The sequence below is a fragment of the Carassius carassius genome, chromosome 5, assembly GCF_963082965.1.
Source record: "Carassius carassius chromosome 5, fCarCar2.1, whole genome shotgun sequence".
Lineage (NCBI taxonomy): Eukaryota > Metazoa > Chordata > Actinopteri > Cypriniformes > Cyprinidae > Carassius > Carassius carassius.
Genome location: NC_081759.1, coordinates 31,456,576 through 31,476,222, shown reverse-complemented (window position 1 = coordinate 31,476,222; position 19,647 = coordinate 31,456,576). Strand labels below are relative to the sequence as shown.

The window sequence follows — 19,647 nt, the reverse complement described above, 5'->3', positions numbered from 1 at the left end:
TGGGCGGAGCTGAAACGCTGCTTTCATCTGATTGGTCGAATCGCTCCACCTTCAGCTTTGTCTTTTCACTCTTTCAGACAGAATAAGAGTCAGTGCGAGTGAAGCACTGTAATGTCTGAAACCACCGTTCACTGTTAATTAGCATAATATTTGAATCAGATGTAGCTGGGCACATAATTCGTGCTGCTGAGACCTGCAAATTATTTCTTGGTTGTAGTATTGTATGAATATTGTCCCACTGATAAATACAGTGCAAATAGTTCTGTCTCTTTGGATAAAAGTGAAGTGGAAATAAAAATCAATAATAGACTGAACAGTTCCATGTCTGTAACATTTACCACTCTCATCTTTTAAGTCATAAGGCACTAGGTGTGTGTGTGTGACATTAATAAATAAGCGTATAAATAATAAATAATTAAATATAATAATAAATAAGGAATCTGTTTTTTAAATGATTCAAATACTAATTTTAGGAACATTTCCTTGAGGCCACCTAGTGGCGTAATAATGTCACCTGCAGAAAGAGTCGCTGATGAACGCTCAGTCAAATTTCGATCTGTAGAATATGATATTTACAACTGGTGGTAAACAAACAGAAAATACAGTTTACTTAAATAAGAATGGGACAAAGATTAATAATCTTTAACATTGTGTGTGAATACTTCCACCACTGATCAATTTAGCCATATGATATATTCAACCAAAACAAACTCTAAACGCTAAATCTGGGGTGTTCATATTCATTTTGCTAATGGAATAATGATGATGACGACGATACTAATACATTAATAGCTTCTCAGACACTAGATTTTACACAACCCTCAAACCGTTTCTCCTGCCGTTGCTCAGACAGTTTTAGCCAGACAGCTAATCTTTACCCCATTCACCCTGGCCATTGATGACTAAAACACAGTCAGCCTGGGTCAAGTGCTATCTAATACTGCTTTTAGTCACTCTCTTTTACACCATGTGCAACTATCACCATAAAGCTGGCTATAACCCCTGACCTCCTAGTGGTACATTATACTGTGCAGTTAGCCTTTAAAGAGATAACCATAGCTTCAAATCGAGTAGGCTAATTTAGCTTTAAATAATAAGTACAAGTGATTTTAATAATACAAACTTTTAATCGAGCCTGATAAGAACAAAATTAAAATACAGTACTACTTAGTACTGTACAGTACATATATCACATTTTCTTTTAGTATAAACATAATGAATATCTGTAAGTTAATTTCAGCAAATAATAACTAAAAAAATATAAATCACCACACTGTTTTGTTATAAACAATCCAAGTGACCTAAGGTAAGACGGACAATAAACTGATGAATATGAAGTAATCAACTAGCACATAATGGCTATTATTAGATTCAAAACAAGGGATAACATTTGCAAAACAGAACATCTAATGCATGTTAACATCTTGTGCTTCACTTCATCTCTTCTAAATTTAACTACTGAAGCTTGCATCTGTCCCCATTATTATTATTAAGGGACACTGGATAAGAAACGAAATGTAATTTTCTATGCTGGCACAAGGGGAATAGAATTAGCATTTTGGAATTATTCCTAACCTCAGCAGCCAAAGCTCATCATTAGTCCCTATCTGACATTTTGTCAACATCAGATGCTCTTAATGGCACTTGAGCAAAAGTGAGCACAGCACTCCAGTCTTGTGAATTAATTATAAGCAAGCCGTTTGCTTCAGTGCTGTCAAATGATTACTGTGTCCAAGCATGATAAGATACTGCCTGAACATTAGTGTTTATGGTCACTTTTTGTAAATGTAAAGAGTGGAAAATTTGTCCTAACATAATACCAGTCCACCCTGTGTATTACTTATGTTGAAAAACTAAATCTTCATGTATACAGAATGCTTAAAAACACTGATACAAATATATATTTACACACTTATAACAAAATCTAAAAGACAAATACAAAGGAAACCAATGCACAATTTAATACTGAAACACAATTTCATAAAGCTTGCTCAAAGATAACTGAAAATTAGCAAAATATTAAACATCAAAATAAAAGCTTCCATTGCATCACCAGCCATCATAAATTACAAGATCCCTGAAATCATTTTAATCTACGTTTAATACATTTGAAATACATGTTTCTGGACACACTGGAGCTATTTCGTGAAGATCCATCATCATCCATACTTATTAAATCACAAATACTGAAAAAAAATTGAAAATACAAAGCAGCGGTCATCAAATCTTACTAAGCTTGAATATACTGTGCATCTTATTTTTTGTAACATGAATCTGGGTTATGTATGTTTTAAGGGCCTGCATATTTACATAAAAAGGATTCATTTTAAGAACTCAGAGCAGACAATAATTTAATTTAAATTATAGCAGAAAGAAACTACACTGACAAGCTATTTTCTGCACATCGCAGTGATCTCACATAAGCTTTCACTTGACGAGAGTGTATCTGTTAAAGTGCAACAGAGTGTCCAAGATCAAGCAATGTGCAGGAAGGTCAAAAAAAGAAAAAAGAAAACCAAATCAAAAAAAAGATTTGCACTCTCTCTCTCTCACACACACACACACACACACACACAAGTTAAAATAAAAATAAAGCACAGCATCAAGCGTGTCAATTAAAACTACAGTGGCAAAAGAAATCATGGAGTGCCTTATTGTGAATTCTTCATACTGTCTGTGCCACATTTACAGAGATAGACATATATGTGGATATGGAATGCGGTATCTTCACATGTGATTATGAGAGAAGGTCCACTGGGAATTCTGCGCATGAATATCCCACGTCAGTAGTCCGAGGCACACAGAACCGACAGAGAATTTTTTTTCTTCCATTATGCCATACTCTCCCTCTCCTCTGATGGGCCGTTTGACAGTTTCTTCACTTTCTTAACGCCCTCTCCCATGGCTGTTGAGGTAGTTACACTGAAATGAAAATGAAGAGCAACATTAACAACAAAAACAAACTCTGATGTGTAGCAAAAGCAGGGATAATTTGTCATTTGAAGCTGAACGTTTAAATACTCAACCATAAAATATTGGAGCTAAAACGGTTTCTACAACATATTTTGTTATGTGCTTCTTCAGTGTGGACATGAAAGAAGTTGAATCTTGGTCAGTAATGTGGTTCTGAAATAGCTAACTAAAAACAGGTCCTCAAATAATTTCAGACTGTCCCAATTTTCTGAGGAAAGCCCTTCAGCGATCTAGCATGCATTCAACTGATGTTTAATTCATGAAAGACAGAATCAGTTTCTCTAAAAACAAAAAATCATCTCTTAATCTTTCTGTTTTCAAAGAAGATCTGAAACACTGTGCAACAATTTTCAAAACAAATGTGTAATTAAACTTAATTAAACTCAAATTAAACCTAGCGTATACTGTACTTGTAAATCTTTCCCCACTGGGCCACAAATGTTTGAATCACCTAAACAAAGATCATTAATATACAAGCATTTCCATAAAAATGTGACTGAGTTCACTGCCTAAGCATTCTGAGCGGCAAACATGGACAGAATGTTCTGAGCAAAAACTGAGATCAAGAGAGAGCGATACGCACGCATAAACTCACACGCGTTCATACTCTGCCCTTCTGTTCCTAATAATTGCACTGCATATGGCCACACTAGTACCAGCAAACTGTTCACGGCTCAGATGCACCACACATCTACAGTATGAGGACCAACTGTTGTTGAAAAAGCATGACATTTACCCACTTGAGGTCCATTTTAATTCAGGTCAAATGTCAAAGAGGAGGAAAAACAATGGATGAGCACAGTGTACTAGAATAAAATTAGTTGTGAGATTTTTCAGAGATTCAGAACGCTATACACAACCACTGCTACAGAACAGAATCACAGCAGGGATCAGCTCCAAAGTAATTGTAAAGGCATTCACCACACGGTCAGAGAGCACAGCACCAGTCCAGTTCTCCACTCAGCAGCAGCCTCAGACCGCTGATACACAAAGCACAAAATAAAGGCTGTGGAAAATGGCAAAAAAAAAGTACTTTGCTGAACTCAGGTTCTGCTAACAGGTGCCCTGAGCAGCTAAAATGCTTTGAGAACGCTTTCATTTTATGGCATAACTGTAACAAACAACAGTACCTCTGATTTGAGAAGAAAATGCCCAATTTATACCACATTTATAGCTAAAGTGGATTTTATATAATATTTTAAAATAGAGTGCAACTGTGACCATATAATTTTCAATTCCATGACCAAAACTTACTAGTTCCCAGATGAATCACATTACAAATAAGTGATGAACAACAAACCCATGGAGTATAGATAATAATCTAAAAAACAGCAGTAAATTATATTTGATTTTTCTTTTCATTTACATGTGTGTGTGTGTGTACCTGTATACACACACACACACACACACACACAAACACACACACACACATATACATTAAACTGATTAAAAGTGACAGTAAAAACATGCTACATGATTCTTCATATGACTTATTTCATATAATAAGTTGACTTGCAAAACAATATGTAATTTTTTTGTTATTTGAAATTGTAATAATATTTTACAATACTGCTGCTTTGATCACATAAATGCAGCCATGGTGAGCATTAAAGACTTCTTTAAAACAAGAAGAAAGAAAAAAAAAGAAAATGGAGAAGGACATGTATGGGAAGTTATATAAACAAATGATAAAAAATAAAAGCACTCAGGGAACTTTGAACCTAAGCTTCGAATGCTCATGAGAGCAGTCCTCTCTATTTTTGTGGTTAGCATCATCCATCTTTTCTGTTCTTTGCAAGACTCAATGAGGACAGCTGAATCAGGTCACACCACAAATCACCCCAAAAAGTTTTGGGGAAAATAGGCCACAAAAAAAAAAAAATCACAAGGATGGGGAAAATGACAAAGCCTGGAGAGTCGAAGACATTAAACACACTGAATCATCTGACCTGATGAGGCCACTCAAAATGCTTCAAAATAAGCAGCAAATGTTTGGGTGTGTGTGTGTGTAAATAAACAGGGCATGACAGGTGCTCTCAGCTAGGGCATGTAATGAGGAAGGCTACTAGGTCCTCCAATCAGGAGGAACCCCACTGGGCTTCTTCTAGAGCCATGACAGGTGGCTGGACCATTGTAAGCCTGTCCGTGTGACCAGGTCACAGCTGGTAATGGAATACAAGAGGGTCAGGTATGTAGAAAAGCTGTGTGCAAAAACACATATAGAAGAAAGATGCCCTTATTATTGAAAAGAGAGAGTCTCATGATTTCTTGTGCATTATTATAATCACCTGTCATCACTGGCTCTCTGTGCCGTAAGTGAGTCCCATCATCTTGAGGAATCAAATTGTCCTTGATCTTTTGAAATTAAAGAATTATGTACTATAAAAACACATCAAGGTGCTAATGTTGGAAAGCAGAAATGTTCTTGAAATGTCCTGTCTTTCTTTACATCCACCATATTTTTCAATGTGGAAGTAAGCTGAAAGTGGAATGAATGAATGATGCATTTATATGCAGCTAAAACATGTGGAAGCAGCTGAAAAGCTTGTATTCAGGTAAAATGGCAGTGCCCACTCTAATGTTAAAAATAAGGTAGATGTGAACCAGTTGCTTTGCATTTTCACATTGTCTTACACATTGTCCATCTTCATATCTTCGTCCTCCACCGACAGCAGTAGGTAGGGGTTGTAGGAGGCTGGCTGGAACTTGTGTCCAGTCAAGAAGAAGAAGGTCAGAGTGGCCAGTTCATCCAGCAGCTACAAATAAAGAACAAAACAAAATCATCGATATACTCCTTTTTCATTTTACTAAGAATTATTAAGTGCACACTATGCACTTATCCTATGCACCATGTACTCAGTCATCTAGTATTAATTTTCTAAGGTTATTTTTGTCACCCAACACTGGAGTCCGCTTTATAAGGAAAGCTGTTAAATGTATTAAGTGTTCAACAATCCATATTATATATTTTTTGGTTAAATTAAGTGCATTTGAAGAATGGAACAGAATTGGGCAGAAGTACACAAACTGGGATGCATCTGATTTTTATACAATTAATTAAATAATGTAACACCGTAGTGGGATCTCGTTGATTTTAAGAATTAGAGGGAAAACTTCACAAAGCCACTGAAGTAGGCTCAAAACATTAAAAAGTGCACTACTGCCACAAATCGACATTGTAGCCCAGGATACCTAAGGTGGGCTCAGGTCAAGTGTTATTTATTAAAAAAAAAAAAAAAAAAACATATTTGGCCTCACATCTCACGGTGTTTGAGCATTGGCCAGCCAAATAATCAAACCAAATAGAGAATTGAAATTGCATTTAAAATGGCAAAGCTGCATGTTTACTTAGTGAAGCTAATAATGACTACATACTCCTTTAACATGTTTTAAAGGGGTCATGAACCGTTTCTTTTGACATATAAGAGGTCGTTTTGCAGCAAAAAATCCCATAAGTTTCAGAACTCAAAACTTTCTTGTTAGACAGTATAAACAGCTTATACTGAAGACAGTGTGCCAAATTAACAGCTTGGGGAAATGTACTACTCTATTAAGTAATACTGTGGCTAAAGACTGCCTCCACAGCAGATCATCAACACCTGCTTCTACATCACTGCCTGTTTAGCCCCGCCCACAGACTCATGCACATAGTGTGAATAACAGGTCTTTGCAGAAAACATTTTGTCGTCATTTAATCACCCTCATGTCATTCCAAACCTTTATAAGTTTCTTTCTTATCTTAAACACAGAAGCCAAGCAGTTGTTGGTCCCCATTGATTTCCACAGTAGGGAAATCAATTCTAAGATATATATACATACACACACACAGACACACACACATATCTGCAATAAGCTAACTGAGATTTGTTATAGCACTTGCATATCACTGCTCTTTTGTTGATTTTGATTGCTTACGTTGTCCTCACTTGGATAAAAGTGTCTGCTAAATGACTAAATATAAATATATAGTATAAAATAAATAACCAGTATCCTTAAAAAGATTTAGATTTCAAAATATTTGTTAAACATATATAAAATAAACTCATACAGATTTGGAATGATACGAGTAAATGATTACCGAATTTCCATTTTTGAGAGAAAAATGTTACATATATGTTGCCATGAACTTCTTGTCTGCCAGATGTAAAATCTGTTTTGTAAGCTTGAGTATCCACCACTCACCTGGTAGAGCCACTTCCATTGGAAAGGAACTATGACCTTGATGAGACTGGCAATGATGCGGGTGAAATAAATATAGCATACAATCTGTGACACAGAAAGAGACCGTTAGAAGAAAAGAGACCAACAGAGGAGTGACATACTTATCTAAAGGATAAGATCATTGTGTTTCAATGTCTCAAATGACTGATCACATTTAACAAAGACTAACAATCAAACAAAGAGTTGTAACAAAATAAAGAAGAAATGTATCTAAGGTTTTGGACTAGTTAGGTCAATAATGAAATAAGTAAATGAGACATTGATAAAGTGAACTCCTCATTGTCAGATGTTCTTAAATCAAGCAAATTAAGCAAAACTAATTAAACTAATAATTCTCATGCCATGACAGGCACCAGGCATGTGTCCATTTAAAATCACTGTGTCTGAATATAAGTGAGAATGACAGTGAGTGTATACATACCATCACATAATAGTGCCTAAAAAGTTTCAGCTGAGCCAGATTGATGGCAGCTACAAAGGGAAAGAGAAGCCAAACATTACAATTAAAACAGAGTGAGAGAGGGGATGAGCTGTCCTTTTACCTTTCATGCTTCAATTACTAAGCTTCTCGCTCCTGCTGTGAAAATTGTTAAAATCAGAAGGCAATCAAAGAGTATATCTTTGTGCCCTGCGAGCGACAGGCAGAAGATGAAAGCAGAAAAAAAAATGTGATAGGCAGCAATGAAACAATGATTACTCAAGAGGGAAAAAAGGGTGGTGATTGCCTGGAGAGAATATTTTCTCTTCCGTATAGGATTATATGAAGTTGTAATAGGCAACACATAGTGGTGCTTCAATATATGTATCATATATTGTGCCTAAATATTTCCCCTTTTGTAACTTATAAGAGTTCTTTTTTCTCTCTAGTTGCAAAAATTGGGACACAAACAGTGGGGCTAAGGGAATAACCTGCTTCATTTTAAGTGCTGATCTCCCTCCCTCTCTCTCTCTCACACACACACTCCTACTCGTTCATACAATCTAATATCAGTGGGAAAAAGTTACTGTAAGCATGTTAGCTTGAAAATAGACATCCTCAGGGATCACATCAAAGATATGAAATAAAGACAGCACACATTCATTCCAGGCTACCAACCTGAAAAATCCTCATTCAGCAACCGAAACTATTTAAGAAGCATAATGCACAGCAGGAAGTTGTCATCAAAACCTGTACTTCTCTCATTAAGAGTTTTTTTCTTAGCAGGAGGTTAAGGGTTTTATATGCAAGATTCAAAGCATTGATCTGAACACTTCTGCGTTTTTGAATGAAAGTCAATGCAAAGGATAAAGAGCCTTCTAAGCAAATCCTACAACAAACATAGTTAACAGGGAGACCAGTACTTCTGATTGTTCCAAAGCTTCACTAGTTAAATGCTTGCATTTTTAAATACTATTTATGTAACTGGCTAAAACAGATACAATTAGATTAAAAGTATATCAGCTTAAATTTATATTGTATCTAGTGTATAAAGGTATTCAAGGACAGTTATAGTAAAATATAGTAATATTATGAAACATATAGTAAAACAGTAATATTATGAAATTATTACAGTTAAAAATAACTTAATGAATAACCCCAAACTTTTGAACAGTAGTATAAACACAGAAATGTAGGCAGATGATACAGAATAATTCGCTAAACAATAATTCCATAACTATTACAACTATACAACACCTTTTCCTGATGCTTTGCAACATTATTTTAAAATTATTATGCAAATAAAGCACACTGAAATAAAAAATTCAGCTCATAAGCTGGAATGAGGATATGCAGGCATTTACATTTAAGAAAAAAAAAAAAATTTAGAGAAAATTTAAACTTGCAATGCAGAATTTTTTTTACAGATGATGGAATTTGCGGAGATCCCTTGCTGCAGGGTTGGATCGGTCTACCCATTCCCTGGATTTGTGGGTAGGATAAAGTCATAACCCAGGCTGATTTCTCTGAGCTATGACATTTGCAAGCTGCCTGGCATCTGCTGTCACAACAGGCAACAGTGCTCAGCTGCAGAGCACATGCCAATGTGAGCATCTCTAGCAGGATCCATTTTTCCACTCTAAAACTATCAAACCACAACAGAGAAATACTGTGTGTTGTTTCATTTTAGTAACAAATGTTTGCAGATGCGAAGACTTCATGCATGCACTGTTTGCTCAAAGGAATGAAAAACTAAACCTTGACCAAACCCCTGCGTGACAACTAACTGTGGTCAGTGTTTAATGACGACTAGATCCATCAGTGTTTTCAGATTAGGATCAGTTCATCTGACTTATGGCATACTAACACAAAATCAATACAAACAATTACTGCTCATAATGGGCAATTCATTGAAATATACTGACTTGAAAAAATCTCCATACTCAAAAATTTGGGGTCATACTTTTTTTTTTCATACGTCTCTTTCAAAGCTGCATTTAATACAGTAAAGACTATAATAATGTGAAAAATGGTAGGTAAAAAATGTTAGCCTGAATGCACTGTAAGTCGCATTGGATAAAAGTGACTGCTAAATGCATAAACTTTAATTAAATTTAGTTTAAAAATGGTTATGATTAAAAATCATTTTATTTTAATTAATTCCTGTGATGGTAAAGCTGAATTTTCAGCAGCCATTTGGTGCTCATTAAAACTTTTCTTAGTTTTCGCAGTAGAAACGGTTATGCTGCTTGATGCTTTTGTGTAAACTAGAACACATTTTTCAGGGTTTTTAAATGAATAGAAGGTTCAAAAGAACAGCATTTATACAAAACGGAAATCTTTTATAACATTATAAATGTCTTTACTGTCACTTATGATGGAGTGAATGCATCCTCCTTACTGAATCAGCTTCCAGAAGAGATCAGATGTGCTAAAACATCAGCCACTTTGAAATCTAGACTCAAAAGTCATCTGTTTAGCTGTGCATTTACTGAATGAGCACTGTGTGATGTCCAAACTGATTGCACTTTATTTTATGAATTATACTGTTTATGAAACCCCATTAAAAAAATTCTAAGTCCTTTTCAAAGTTTGTAAATTCCTCGTTTTATTTTTGTGATTTTACTTTCTTTTACGTGAAGCATTTTGAATTACCATTGTATATGAATTTTGCTATGTAAATAAACGTGCCTTGCCTTGCATAAAAGTATTAATTTCTTTAAAACAACAACAACAACTTAAAAAAATAACAACGACTAAGGCTGTAAGTAAGAGCTATTTTGCATTTACATTGCAGGATTTACTATTTGGTTAACATATGTCACACCATATCTAGAACTGTTGTATTCTGGAAGACAGCATAATTCAGTTTCAAGCCATAAAGACCAAGTCTCTTGAATAGCATGTAGAAAACAGCCAAATGTGAAAGAGGACAGCTCACACGACCAAGAAAAGCATTTGGAAAGATTAAAAATACAGTCACCAAAAGTTTTGAGAATTACATAAATATTAGTTTTCAAAAAGTTTGCTGCTAAACTGCTTTTAGATCTTTGTTTCAGTTGTTTCTGTGATGTACTGAAATATAATTATAATATTTAATATAATATTATATATATAATATAATAGGGAAGTCGTGGCCTAATGGTTAGAGTCGGACTGGCAATCGAAAGGTTGTGAGTTCGAGTCCCGGGCCGGCAGGAATTGTAGGCGGGGGGAGTGCATGTACAGTTCTCTCTCCACCTGCAATACCACGACTTAGGTGCCCTTGAGCAAGGCACCGAACCCCAACTGCTCCCCGGGCGCCGCAGCATAAATGGCTGCCCACTGCTCCGGGTGTGTGTTCACAGTGTGTGTGTGTGTTCACTGCTCTGTGTGTGTGCACTTCGGATGGGTTAAATGCAGAGCACAAATTCTGAGTATGGGTCACCATACTTGGCTGAATGTCACGTCACGTCACTCACTTTACGAGCACTTCATACGTTTCAAAGGCTTTTATCGACAATTACATGACATTTATGCAAAGAGTCAGTATTTGCAGTGTTGGCCCTTCTTTTTCAGGACCTCTGCAATTCGACTGGGCATGCTCTCAATCAACTTCTGGGCCAAATCCTGACTGATAGCAACCCATTCTTTCATAATCACTTCTTGGAGTTTGTCAGAATTAGTGGGTTTTTGTTTGTCCACCCGCCTCTTGAGGATTGACCACAAGTTCTCAATGGGATTAAGATCTGGGGAGTTTCAAGGCCATTGACCCAAAATTTCAACATTCTGGTCCCCGAGCCACTTAGTTATCACTTTTGCCTTATGGCACGGTGCTCCATCGTGCTGGAAAATGCATTGTTCTTCACCAAACTGTTGTTGGATTGTTGGAAGAAGTTGCTGTTGGAGGGTGTTTTGGTACCATTCTTTATTCATGGCTGTGTTTTTGGGCAGAATTGTGAGTGAGCCCACTCCCTTGGATGAGAAGCAACCCCACACATGAATGGTGTCAGGATGCTTTACTGTTGGCATGACACAGGACTGATGGTAGCGCTCACCTTTTCTTCTCCGGACAAGCCTTTTTCCAGATGCCCCAAACAATCGGAAAGGGGCTTCATCGGAGAATATGACTTTGCCCCAGTCCTCAGCAGTCCATTCACTATACTTTCTGCAGAAGATCAATCTGTCCCTGATGTTTTTTTGGAGAGAAGTGGCTTCTGTGCTGCCCTTCTTGACACCAGGCCATCTTCCAAAAGTCTTGGCTTCACTGTGCGTGCAGATGCGCTCACACCTGCCTGCTGCCATTCCTGAGCAAGCTCTGCACTGGTGGCACTCCGATCCCGCAGCTGAATCCTCTTTAGGAGACGATCCTGGTGCTTGCTGGACTTTCTTGGATGCCCTGAAGCCTTCTTTACAAGAATTGAACCTCTTTCCTTGAAGTTCTTGATGATCCAATAAATTGTTGATTTAGGTGCAATCTTAGTAGCCACAATATCCTTGCCTGTGAAGCCATTTTTATGCAACACAATGATGGCTGCACGCGTTTCTTTGCAGGTCACCATGGTTAACAATGGAAGAACAATGATTTCAAGCATCACCCTCCTTTTAACATGTCAAGTCTGCCATTCTAACCCAATCAGCCTGACATAATGATCTCCAGCCTTGTGCTCGTCAACATTCTCACCTGAGTTAACAAGACGATTACTGAAATGATCTCAGCAGGTCAGCAATAAAATGCAGTGGAAAGGTTTTTTGGGATTAAGTTAATTTTCATGGCAAAGAAGGACTATGCAATTCATCTGATCACTCTTCATAACATTCTGGAGTATATGCAAATTGCTATTATAAAAACTTAAGCAGCAACTTTTCCAATTTCCAATATTTATGTAATTCTCAAAACTTTTGGCCACGACTGTACATACTTTCCACAATATTTCACTTCAAATGGTTTAAACATTGTGACACATGACTAACGTCTTTTAAAGCTGGTAATAAAAATAATGGTTCATGTGATGATCAAGTTTTATATCAGAATGAACTGCTGACCAGAAAGTGCTCTGATAATGTTTGACATACCTTTCCCATTTGTTGCTGATGCCTCTTGTAAATGTCTTATTGACCTATCAAACAAAAAAATTGTTTATAGACTTAAACTACTAAAAATAAAAAGCCAGAACAGCCTACCATTTATTCATATAATAGACATCAGTCGATTAGTCAAGAAATTATATCAGTTATAGTATAGAAAATTAAATCTGGGCCATGAAGATGCAGAGCACTAACCAGACAACTGGAAAGAGAATAGCCCCGCAGCACAGCAGATCTACCAGAAACAAGATCTCCCTCCACAGACCATACTCACTGGAGCCCTCCTCGGTGGACTCGATAATGATGTATGCCACATTGGCAAGAACCTGATATCACAAGACCACGTAACATTCATAAATGTATTTATCATAGAAGAAGAGTAGTTAAGCTTATAAAGGTAATTGACAACCTACTCTCTTTAAAAAAATAAATAAAAGACCAATACCTGCAGGGGAATGACGATCATGAAGATCTTTTTGTCTTTATCTGAGAGGATATGCTTGACAAAGGCCCAGCCAGTTCCTATTAATGCTATAGTGATGAACAACAGTGCCCCCTTCAGTCTGCACAAATGAAAACATTCAGCAAAATTAAACAAACCACTCATATTGCTGAATTACTGTTATAGAAATCATGACAACAGTACAGTGGATTTAATACAGAAAAAAGGTCACTACCCACCTAATCAACAAACCAAACTTTTTCTTCTTCAAAAAAAAATTCTGGAATACAGTGGGTCTCTGCACATTTTGTATGCATCTCTTATCACTTAAGTCTGTTCTATTCACAGGCAATCACAGGATATTTCGTTTAAAGGGAATGTATATGTTCCATTCAAATTTAAATTTGCATTTAAATATTTATTTAAAGTATAATTATGTCACACTTCTCTAGTAAGTTTCGTCTGTGTGTGAAGATGCTTGCAGGCCGTGGTGTAGCTCAAATCCGTGAATGAATGTTCTGAAGTGAAGTAAACTTTAATGGACTTCCTGTGCTCAGAGAGTACGGAGCAATGAACACTGTGTAGGGACCATGTCGATCAGAACACAGTTCATTCATGGAGCTCTCTTCTAATGAGCTGGATATCTGAATTAGTTGTGTTAAATAAGAGAGACAAGCAACATATGATGAGTGGGGGGGTCACCAGGACTGGGATTGAGAATCACTGCACTACATGACTTTGTAGTCAACTAGCAGTCTCCATTAGAAACACCACTAGTTGCTGAAAGTCAAAGCCAATGTGTAGATTTTGGGAAGTTAGAATCGATCGACTTCACATAGAATTGTGTAATGCACTGACACAGACTCTGAATTTATCAGCTTCAGACAATTAATTTAAAGGGTTTCAAACAAACTGACGAGTGTAGTAATGTTTGAACTTTAGTCAGTTGGTGTTTTTTACCATGTAACCATTTTCAAAGTAAGCAAGTATATGATGCCTAGTGTTTTAAAATCTGCTCAGATTCTAAATGTTGTGTTGTACATACGTCAGTCTTTTTTTAACCTTATATGACAGTATTTCACCTTATTCCTGTCTTCCTGTTACATTTCTCTCTCTCACAAACACACACACACACACTTTATATTTATGAACTTACAAGTGAGTAATGTAATAGGCCACAGCCCAGCTTTCAAAGGGAAAGCCCTGATTGGAAATGTAGTAGTAGTCAATCTGTAAAATAGGAATATAATCGTTAAAAACAATGTAATCCTGCTTTTTGCCTTGGGCATCTAGTTTTGTGTGATTCATAGCAAAAATCGAATTGAATTTTCAAATCTGAAATTCCCCTCATTTGAAAGGTTTATGTGAAACTAATAAGGTTTGCTAATTTAATGTATGATTTGGATAAAAATAATGTTCTTTACGTAAAAACAAAGAGGTAAATACTCACTGAATGGAAAATAAGGGAAAGGGACTTTGTGAATGGAAGAGCAGCCATCAGCCAATGAATCTTGTAAACATCAGAACTAAAAAAAGAAATGTACACATAGTAATCACAAAATCTGCTTTACTAATTTAACAGGAGACCATATGAGACTTTGCTGCTCTCTACTGGTCATTTCTTGTAACATGTAAACCATCACATAGAAGATGTACTGTACATAAGGTCTGTTATTGTAGCACTTACCTATGTGTACGCAAAACATGAACCCACAGCGTGCCGATGAGAAAGAAGAACATGGACATGCAGATGTAAAGCTTAGGTAAAGGTATCTCTCCTGCAGAGAGAAAGCTGTCTGGATTCTTTTCCTCGATGTTGATCTGAAATCATATTTACTGCTTGAGTACAAACTTGTACTGTATGACTTGTACTTCATTACATTTAAGGATACTGTATTTTAGAACTCAGAAAAACACTCACATCAATGCTGAAAGGCAGCATGCCTGACAAAGAACTGTCCTGGTTTATTAGCATAGAGTAGCAATTGTAGAAATAAAAGTTATAAAGGCCTTGCTGCTCATCCGTTGTGACATTGAAGTAAAACTAAAACAAGAACAGGTCAGTCAGTGGAGTGCACAATTGGAAAGAAGTTCAAAGAAGTACACCTAGAAACGGCAAGGTATTATTTCAGTTCAGAACTAGCTTGATGTACTTCAAAGCCCCATGAGCTCTTAGCAAAACCACTTCATGTCCCACCTGAAACGAGTAGATTTTGCCTTCGTTCTGAAGAGGATAGGTATCTTCTGTCTTGTTTTGGAGAGATAATAACATTAAAGTCAGTTAATGCAGAAATGAGACCTATTCAGAGCATATTTTCAGACTAAATTAAAAACAGATCTCACCTCAACATCTCGCTTGGACTTAGAACCTGCTACAAATTAACAGGAGAGAAACAATATCTAATTGAATTGTAGACAAAAAAAGCAACAACAACAAAACTGAAAATGTATGAGTTAAAAGGCTTTCACTTACAACCTAAATGGGATGAAAATATTTATAAACTATTGTAAGAAGAGTTTCTCATGCTCACCAAGGCTGCATTTATTTGATCAAAAATGTGGTAAAATTATAAAACAACTTATCTATCTGATTCTGAATATATTTGAAAACTGTCATTGATTCCTATGATGGCAAAATTAATTTTCAGCATCATTACTCCAGTGTCACATGATCCCTCAGAAATCTTTCTAAAATTCTGATTTGGGGTTCAAGAAACATTTCTTAAAACAGTTATGCTGCTTTATTATTTTCTAGAAATTGTGATATTTTTTCCAGGATTCTGTGATGACGAGAAAATTTAAAAGGACATAATTTATTTGAAACCGAAATCCTTTGTAACATTATAAATATTTTTACTTTAATTATAAATGTATGCATCCTTGCTGAATACAAGTATCTTACAATGAATCAAAATCTTACTGACCCCAAATTTGAAATTGTACACATGGTGTGTGCCATGATATGATATTCAGTTCAAGATAAGAAAGATTTACTTTTAGACTCAGATCCATCATCTGGTCCCTTGTCTTGGGGATCTTGGCCCTTTTCAGCTTGTTGCTCCACCACAATGTTTTTGGGGACCACATGTATGATTTTGGGAAACACACCAGACTCTGCTGAAGTCTTCTTCCTCACTCTAAGGATATTGCAAGTCATGACAGACCAATCAAAAACTGGATAATACTTCCAAATTAATTTTAATTGAGAGACACAGAGAAAAAAAATTTTGATAGTAAAACTCACAAGTTATTTTTGAAGTCCAGCAAGAGAAGCACCCCTGCATAATTACTACTTGGATCCTTTTTCAGAGGACAGTAGTCAAGATCCTCGTCCTGCGTGTTTAAAAGAGGTCATCGGTTATCGGACTCAGTTTGACTGAAAGACCATACAGTGAATGCCAACGCAATGTTAGCTTTAATCTAATGTGTGACCCATGAACACAAAACCAGTCATATGGAAAAAAAAATTAAATTGGGATTTATACATGAATAAATGAGCTTTCCATTGATGTATGGTTTGTTAGGATATGACAATATTGGCTGAGATACAACTCTCTGAAAATAAAAAAAAATAAATGAATAGAATAAAAATACTGAGAAAAGTCTCCTTTAAAGTTGTCCAAATGAAGTTCTCAGCAATACATATATATTTATGGTAGGAAACTTACAAAATTTCTTCATGGAACATGATCTTTACTTAATATCATAATAATTTTTGGCACAGAAAAGTGAAAAATTTTAACCCATACAATGTATTGTTAGCTATTGCCATAAATATACCCGTGCGACTCATGACTGGTTCTGTGGCCGAGGTTTACATATTACATTGCATGAATCATAATGTACTGCTATTAAATCCTTAACTGACAGAGATTGCCAAGTTACAGTGGTTAATTGATACCAATACTAACATTAATAATCTACAGACACATGTAACACACAACACTGATACCAAAACTGTACAGCAAAAGCACAGAATTAGATTCAGATGGACTGAAAGGCAGAGACTGACCAGATATGTGGAGAAGCCATTATTGCTTGCACGATCTAGGCTAAAACCAATCTGCAATAAATAAATAAAGACAAATGAATTTAAATAAAAGAAAATACATTAGAAATATATTTCATACAGAACCCCAGTCAGATATACATGATCAACATACTGCAGGTGATATACATTTATTTTAATTTAATTATAATGAGAAATGGTCTCGTATAAAATGAGAGAGAGGGAGAGAGAGAGAGAGAGAGAGAGAGAGAGAGAGAGAGAGAGAGAGAGAGAGAGACTGACTCTGACTCTGACCGTGGAGCTGTCAATGTTGTCCGGCTTCCCATCAGTGAAGCTGAGACTGAGGCTGTTCATGCTCATAGTCATATAGCCATCTTTATAAAAGCCGAATGTGTTCAGATGGACCCGCTGACGGATGTCATCCTGAGAAGGAACAAGTCACGGATGCGTTCGAATTATCATCGGTTTAATGACAATTGCATTATAACAACAAAACGGTATGACTGATAAGGCAGCTCCCGTTGCTTTAAACAACAGTGACGACAATACAGTGACTATACGAATATTTCATAAAAAACATTTCAGGCACAGCACAGTACACACATACCTTAAGTACGAGATGATGGAGTCGACATTGACTTTCTATGATAAGAGCCGTTATAATCGCAGTAATAACTGTAAACATACACCTCTTCCCGGTCGCCATTTTAAAAACCGCTTTAAAAAATAAGAACAGGTCAATCGTACTATTATTTCCGGTTCACATATTTAATAAACGACGCCCTCTAACCATACAGTCTATGCCATAGACATGTCTATGGCTGCAACCCTAAAATTTGTAGTGAAAGACTTCGGGAAAAGTGCCTAAATTTGGATTTTATATAATATTTCAATTCAACTAATTATTTATTTCAGACCCACAGGTCCATATCATATAAGTAAAAACAAACAAGCATACATTTACAAACAACAAAAACACAGATTTTCATATCGGTGCTTCTTACAAAACAATAGAAATAGCTTGTATCACTTAATGTAAGACTAAGACAATTATGACTATATTTTTAATAATCTACAAATATAATTACTTAGGGTACATTATTAGAAAAACATCTTGCTTGCACTTGTCCCTTAAAGCAAAAATCTTAACACGTTATGAAAAGTTACCTGGAACTTTTTAATTTTATCTTTATTATATTTACACCACAGGTGTGCCTTATAAAGTGAAGTATAGTATTTTAGAGTAATCTGTATATAAACTATAAATATAAACACGGACGTTGAAGAGATTCTTTATATAAATTCTTTATATTGTAGAAACTGCATACTATTTAACCTAATATTTCAAACACTCATAATTACCACACATTTTTTCACAAATGGGGATGTTTAAAAATATATATATTTCTTTGTAGTTAAAAACCAACTTAGCTAAATTAAGAAAATTGATCCCAGTCGGATCTTGGCAAGACATTTCACAGCTGAGCTCTATCATTCGTCCGTTAGAGGCATAGACCATAGACATGTATAGAAAGGCTAGATGGCTCAAGGCGGAGTCAGCTGTGTCGTCACTTGGCGGCCATCTTAGGTCAGGAGACTGCGCTGCTGCTCCCTGCTGCTGTGGACGGAAGGTGAGTGACATACGCCAACTAAAATGCTCGTAACTTGCTGAATTCTTGACGGATTTACAAACGGTTTGGTTTATTACAAACCTTATTAACGTGGCTATGATTTGTGCTGATGCCGATGTTTAAATTGTAGCTTCACGTTTTGAGAAACGCTTAACATTGCAGCGTAGCTGTGTGTTTCATGGCTGCCCTCTACTCTAAAGTGATACCACAGTCGACATTTTCAATTATTAACAGGTTTCCTGAGACCAACAACGTTTCTTGACAACCTAATCTTTTGTCTAAATGTCATATTGTGGATGTGGTTGTATTTATTTGCTGGCTAGCAGTGAAGAGGTCGTAAGTGAGTCACCAAGCAATTGTAAATTGGTGGGAGAGGCAGGGTTAGTCTTTCGTTTCAACATAGCTTTGAGTTACACATGATTTCCAAGTGGTTTGGTTTCTTAAAAACATCTTTACATTTGGATTACTTTGTTGGTTTCATGTTTCATGTACCTTATAAATATTGACATCATTACTGTGTGTGTATGGGTATACCTAGTACTTTACCTGTCTAGTCTACTTAATATACTATTTTCTTAATAAACTCCGTGGCTATAATTTTCACAAGTATGCAGTTAAATAGCCGCATCCCTGAAGTTTATGACACACCAAGCCGTTTGAAAATCGGTTGAAAATTGAGCAAAATATAGTTATTTCAGCACTACATGCACAATAGACTTTAATGTTATAACTGGACGAGCGGTCCTGTCCTAAGATGGCCGCCGTGTGACGTCGTCGGGTCCCATTGGCTCTCAGCGCCGGTAAGCTATCTAGCCTTTCTATACATGTCTATGGTTGCAGCCGGTTGCAGCGTCGTGAGTGAATTACACAACTGTCGTAAAATGAC

General features: G+C 36.2%; 1 protein-coding gene across 3 annotated transcripts; it reads right to left on the bottom strand.

Annotated features, from left to right (window-relative positions):
* Window positions 1–1,945: 1,945 nt before the first annotated feature.
* gpr107 (G protein-coupled receptor 107) lies at window positions 1,946–17,881 on the bottom strand. Of its 3 annotated transcripts, none has more exons than XM_059550622.1 (18): window positions 17,738–17,881; window positions 17,425–17,553; window positions 17,134–17,184; window positions 16,366–16,454; window positions 16,116–16,258; window positions 15,465–15,493; window positions 15,319–15,375; window positions 15,043–15,165; window positions 14,809–14,942; window positions 14,572–14,647; window positions 14,278–14,351; window positions 13,125–13,242; window positions 12,875–13,005; window positions 12,668–12,711; window positions 7,616–7,665; window positions 7,156–7,239; window positions 5,608–5,729; window positions 1,946–2,922 (listed from the first exon to the last, which is right to left on the bottom strand). In XM_059550622.1, the coding sequence occupies exons 1-18, from the start codon at window positions 17,834–17,836 to the stop codon at window positions 2,832–2,834; spliced, it is 1,644 nt and encodes a 547-aa protein (XP_059406605.1). In that variant the 5' UTR covers window positions 17,837–17,881; the 3' UTR covers window positions 1,946–2,831. The 3 variants fall into 3 exon arrangements, with proteins under 3 accessions (XP_059406605.1, XP_059406606.1, XP_059406607.1); XM_059550623.1 differs by having other exon boundaries at window positions 15,465–15,490; XM_059550624.1 differs by having other exon boundaries at window positions 15,465–15,495; window positions 16,151–16,258.
* Between the last annotated feature and the right edge of the window lie 1,766 nt (window positions 17,882–19,647).